Source organism: Ascaphus truei, chromosome 12, assembly GCF_040206685.1.
Source record: "Ascaphus truei isolate aAscTru1 chromosome 12, aAscTru1.hap1, whole genome shotgun sequence".
NCBI lineage: Eukaryota > Metazoa > Chordata > Amphibia > Anura > Ascaphidae > Ascaphus > Ascaphus truei.
In genome coordinates this window covers 38,648,594-38,654,593 of record NC_134494.1, presented here as the reverse complement: position 1 = coordinate 38,654,593, position 6,000 = coordinate 38,648,594, and the positions used below count along the sequence as shown (strand labels likewise).

The 6,000-nt window shown below is 44.5% G+C and overlaps 1 protein-coding gene across 5 annotated transcripts in view; it reads right to left on the bottom strand.

The window, feature by feature from the left end:
• Positions 1-415: 415 nt before the first annotated feature.
• KIAA1549L (KIAA1549 like) overlaps positions 416-6,000 on the bottom strand; it is a 106,051-nt gene continuing 100,466 nt past the window's right edge. For all 5 annotated transcript variants that reach the window (XM_075567370.1, XM_075567371.1, XM_075567368.1 and 2 more), the window contains 2 exons: positions 4,859-5,007; positions 416-1,259 (listed from right to left, as the gene is read on the bottom strand). In XM_075567370.1, coding sequence (XP_075423485.1) covers positions 978-1,259; positions 4,859-5,007 — 431 coding nt within the window. In that variant the 3' untranslated portion in view covers positions 416-977. The remainder of the gene's footprint in view (positions 1,260-4,858; positions 5,008-6,000) is intronic.

The following is a 6,000-nucleotide window of genomic DNA, read 5'->3' as shown; positions in this document are numbered from 1 at the left end:
TAAAGGTCTATTTTCAGGCATTCCTAGGTAAAAGATAAACGTCCGTCCGTTCCCTGTCCCAGTTAAACCAAGAATTACCCCCCTTCAGCTTTCTGTTTCTGGCTCAGCATTATTCTTCATTAGAGAATGGAGGACTTTGTCAGACAGAGGCTTCCTTGTGTGTGTTTGGTTATACATTATTCCGGGCCAAATGCACTCAAGGTTCTCAGGTTTACTGGCTTCAAATGAGCTTGATCTGAAAAACATTTCAATGTCGAGTGGAAAGGATCCCTGCTCAAAGATACTTTTCATTTGCTGGACCCTGAAATCGTATAACACTCATCTTCTTCGTTTGATTTTTTTCTTCAGGAAAGCCTCAATAGTAAATCATTCCCCCGCAGCCCCCGTTTTCTCGGTACACAAGGAATTAGAAAGGTTGACTGCATAATACTTTTAATAGCCAACACATCCACCGAAAATGTATATTTTTCTTGACTGCCTTGTTTGTACACATTAGTTTTCATTGTCACACACATTGACCATTATTCTGTAAGGTATGATAAGTCCAGATGACGTGCTATCTCATGAAAAGCCCCATTTACTTTAATGGGGCTTTTCCTGCGATAACGCGTTATCTGTGCTTAGCACACCTTACATAATAAGCCCTATTGTTTCAGAAAATAGCTCTACTGGTTCAGATGTTTTAAAAAAAAATCAAAATGTCACAGCACTAGATTTTCCCATGTTATCAATCCTAATAGGAACCCGGACACTGTATGAACGATTGGAAGTCTGTCCTCTGTTTATGCATAAGACACCCTGGTCTTTCATTTAACGAACCGGTCAATATATATGCTTCTGGCTGTGTTACGTCTGGTTTAAATTAAATAAATAGAACATAAACTGACCATGTCAGAGTTCATCATTCTTGAGACACTGTTGAGCGCTAATCAACGTGTGGCATGTTTCAGTAAAACGGATGAAGACCCGCAGCCGAGTCAGACCTGGAACTCAAACCGATCAGTCTGCTTTTTAGCCAGCTTGGCAACTTCTTCCCTTATGGCCTTGACCAGTGCGGCTGTAGATAGGTTGGTAATGGATGGATCTGGAGTGTCAGTCTCTGCCAGGCTTTGCTGGGACGCTCCGATGGATGGCCCTGCAGCATGCTCCAGACTTGGATGCATGTTTACTGGTTGGTTGAACTGCCTCGGAAGTCTGGAAGGAGAGCTCTGTGGGTATCTCGACCTTGGATATGCTTCAATGTATCCCGGAAGAGGAACCTGTGGGACAAAGGAATGACTGATAATGAACACATAACGGTTTGCTGTACTGGAAAGAATGAAATAGGCTGAATTTAGTAGAAATAGACGTGTTAGTCCAGCTGCGATAGAGCAGAGTACATGAGTACTGCAGTAGTAGGTGACACCTTTTTTATTTGGATTAACAATTGATATTATAAGACGAGTTTCTCTCTTCCTCAGGTCAAGAATAGTGATTCACAAAGATTCCAGGAGCTTAACACAGATGTAAAGAAAGAAAAACAACACACAACATCTAAGGCAGATGATGCAGAGAAGGAATAAACAGATAGGACAATAAATGGATAAAAGGGACAGTGAGACACAGGACCATATATCCATCAGCAGTATGCAGGGGGGGTGTAGGGGGGAGAGGGGGTAAGGGACAGTGAGACACAGGACCATCCATCCATCAGCAGTGTGCATGGGGGGAGAGGGGGTAAGGGACAGTGAGACACAGGACCATCCATCCATCAGCAGTGTGAGGGGGGGGTGCAGGGGGGTAAGGGACAGTGAGACACAGGACCATACATCCATCAGCAGTGTGCAGGGGGAGAGAGGAGGGTTAAGTGTAAAATTCACAGAGAGGCTCAGAGAATTCAGCATTGTAAAATCTAGAACACTGTGCAAAACTCCCAGAAAGTGTGATTTATTTTTCTGTGCAAATTAAATGTCTTACACCTGGTCCAGCTTGTTCGTCTTAGGAGCCAACGTCCAGTCAGAAAAGGAGGATTAAAAATGATTTGATATATCCCAGTATAACATTTTCGTTTCTCCTTGACGTAAGTGGATACATACAGAGACAACAGGGGATGATACCCTTGTTACATCATCCCGTGTAGTTAAACACAGTGGCCCCCTCTGCAACTCCCTTACCTTGTCTCCAGCGGCTTCTGGCAATGTGACGTCACATGTCGTCGTGACGTCAGACAAGGTAAAGGGGGGAGGGGAGAGAACAGACAGCGGGGTGCAGACAAAAAAGTATGCACAACCCCTGCTATAATGCATTGCTTTCAACAAATGAAAGATCTCCACTGCCCTCTTACAGCAGTCAGGTCGGTATTGCAACTAAAATGCTCAGTAATTTAAAGTAAAACATTTTGGGACTCAATACTATGTAGCGCAGGAGCAGCCAACTCCAGTCCTACCAACAGGTCAGTTCTTAAGGATATTCCTGTTTCAGCACAGGTGGCTCAGTCTATGACTGAGCCACCTGTGCTGAAGCAGGGATATCCTTGAAACCTGATCTGTTGGTGGCTCTGGAGGACTGGAGCTGCCCGTCCCTTATGTAGAGTGTCTATAAATGATGAGGACAGTAAAAATACAGATATTGTCATACATCTCTGGAGCCACATCACAGCAGTGAGATCGGGAACATGTGAGTGTCAGGTTTGAGACGAGTAAGAGGACTAACTTTTGGATGATCAGATCCTTTATTTGGTTAGTTGCGGGCTGGGAAACACAGGAAGGGATTCTTATATATATTGTGATGCCCACACCACGTTGCAGTCTCTCTTAGTCCCAATTTAAGGCAGGAAATGTAGCATTTCTCTATATGGGGTTTATTCACAGGGATTAAATCATACATCAACAGGCCCACTGGCCATTTAAGACAAAACAAAACATAAAAATAACACCTATTCCCTTAAGGGAAAAACAACTACACGGTAGCTTTAGTCCTTACTGACTGGATGGCCAGCTAAGCTGGTTCCCACCGCAAAACATGCCCTGGCATATGCAACAACATACACAGTCTCTGCATATAACAATACATGGTTTTGCTTATTTGTTAGTCCAGGGTTTGGAGCAGACATCCCCGCTTCAGCACGGTCTCGCGTCCTTCCTTCCTAGGGGAGCTCGGCCCCATGTGAGCTCAAAGAATCTCTCCTCTGTAAGTCCAATGCCAAGGACAGGACATCCCCGCTTCAACACAGTCTCTTGTCCTTCCTTCTTCCTGGGATTATTAACCCAGGCAGTCCCAGCAGGCTCCGCGGCCACCGTCCAGCGGGTCTAAGGAACTGTGCCAGCCTTCCTTCTTTAGATGGGGAGCAGTTTCTATTTCTGTCCCACCCTAAAACTCTATCAGCAATCAGGAGTTCGGCCTGCTCAATTAAGTTGCAGCTGCTGCTGGTTTTTCTAGGTAGATAAACTCACTGTGCGTTGGAAAGGTCCCATAGCTGCCCTTTTCCAGCACCTAGAGGACAGTGATGGTATCACAATATATATATATATATATATATATATAGCAACTGTAAATATTACTGTATGTTCATTTGCATGTCTTAGACAGGTCTGCAACCCTGTCTTTCCCCATTGTCACCCAGCATACAGCGCTTCCACTGCAGCAAAGGATTCTGGGAAATGACATGCAAATGAGCACTCAGTGCCACCTTTTGTCTCAAGCTCGTATTACACAAGCCAATCCTCAAACCAATGCATGCTGTTTTAAACACAGCTTTTAGACAGAGGCTGGGATGAGATGCAAAGCCATTAGACCCACTCACATACATGTTTCAACCTTGATGGGTATCATCAGTGTGAGGTTGGTCTTAATGGCAAAGCAGGTTTGAGACTAGACTAGGTAATCACCACTGTCATTAAGGTTATGGTGGGTAAAAAAAGTGACAAAAACCCTCCACAGTAAATATATATATATATATATATAGACATATATATATACTGAGGAAGGTCCCGTTTGTGAGTCCGAAACGTTGGTGATTTGTGTCTTTTCTACAATATATATTCTACAAATCTAAACCTGAGTGCTGTCTGCTGATTCTCGTGCGAACGGTATTGTATGTATATATATATATATATAATTCTGTAGAGTCGGTAAAAGCGGAAGAGAATGTTTAGGGCCTGCTTCCAAAATACACGAGAACATCATTTATTTATAATTATGGAGTGAGTAAAATAACACTCGCAACGTTGCAGCGTTTTGCGCCTAGGCACATTATCAAGGTATCAAGATAAAGCGCCAAGGAGCGAAACGCGTAGGTGGTTCTATTTTTGTACCTTTGTCTTTTTTCATGACCAAATAAATATATTTTAATGGTAGTCCCCTTGTCTCCTTTTTATTGATTGGTGGCGCGCCACGCCCTTCCCTACTTTTCGCTGCTACTATTCATTGCGGATTCGCACACTCGAGGACACGCTGATGGATGAAACTCTTCACAAACCACTCTACAACAACAGCAAGTGAGTGTTTGAAGTTTGACAATATCTTAAAATTGGCTACGTGGATAACCAGACGTATTTTTAAAGAAATATTTGACGCTACGTTCTCCTGGCTGCTGTGTCTTTCTATTTAGAAGGAACCAGGAAAGCACTATCTTCTTTCTTAACTAGCCACTATTTCATATTGCATATTGTATGATTATCTGATGGAAGACCTCTTATTTCTGTCTTGATGCCAAGAGAACATATACAGCACATAGGTCTTTCATACTCAATGAGCACCATGTTCCTGCCTTGACTGTTTCTCTCAACGTTGACCTAAGAGTTTAAGAGTTTAATTTGTGAACTCTGTACGGTACAATATATATATATATATATATGTCTGGGAAAGGGAAAGAACTTACTGAGTCCGCCCATTGTCCTGGTAGGTCATTGTCTCCAGTGTATGACATCCAAGCTTGGTTTCTGTAGGACGTTGGAGGTTGTGGCATGAAATAACCAGAATATCCTGCTCGGTTTCCGGGTATAGCAAACACCGCCGGCACGGAGTTACCTGTCACAGAGAGACCGGAATTGAGGATACATTGTAATTCAAAATGAACATCATAGTTACAGCACAGGAATGTTCTGTATCAAGAAGTTTTTATTCCCTTAAGTCAGGGATTCTCAGCTCCAGTCCTCAAGACCCCCCAACGGGTCAAGTTTTCAGGATATTCCTGCTTCAGAACAGGTGGCTCAATCAGTCCCTGCTTCAGTCTTTGACTGAGCCACTGATTGTGCCACCTCTGCAGAAGCAGGGATATCCTTAAAACCTGACCTGTAGGGGGGTCTTAACTGCAAGGCCAGCCTTACCTTTTGGCGAGGTCCCTCTGGCTGCAGTGTCATGATATCACGGCGTAACGTGACATTGCGTTGTCATGGCAACTCGTCGCCCTGACAATGCGACACTGCAGAAGGAAGGCTGCTCCGCACACGGTAAGACACCCCCCCCCCCCACCTGCGCACACACAAACCCACCTCCCCAGCTACACACACCTCCCTCATCCCCCCGTTCCTACCTTTGGGTGAGCAGCGGTGCGTTCCGGCACCCGTTCGGGGACTCCCCAGCTCCCTCCTTCGGCTCACACCTCTCCTGTCGGGCGGAATTTGGATCCCGGCGCTGACAGGAAAAGGTAGAGGAGGGAGTACGGGGCCCAAGGCAACCACCTTGCCATAAGGCCGGCCCTGGTTAAACTTGAGGACTGGAGTTGGGAACCCCTGACAAGTTCGTTGTGTACATTGGTGCACTGTGCCATTGTGTATTTGGCCGGCGCAAAACCGGAAGTTCACCAACTCCCTTCTTCCAAACACAAGGAACAGATCACATTCTACAGCTATATTACAAACGATATATTGCGTGAGATGCTTCACCTCCTATGTTGGATTATTAACGAGACGTGCTTAAAATAACATTTTAGGACGATTTGTCGAAAACATTCCACCTACTGTCATTTCCCCCAAATTTTCTATCTATTGTAATCGCTCTACATGGCCTCTGTAAAATAAA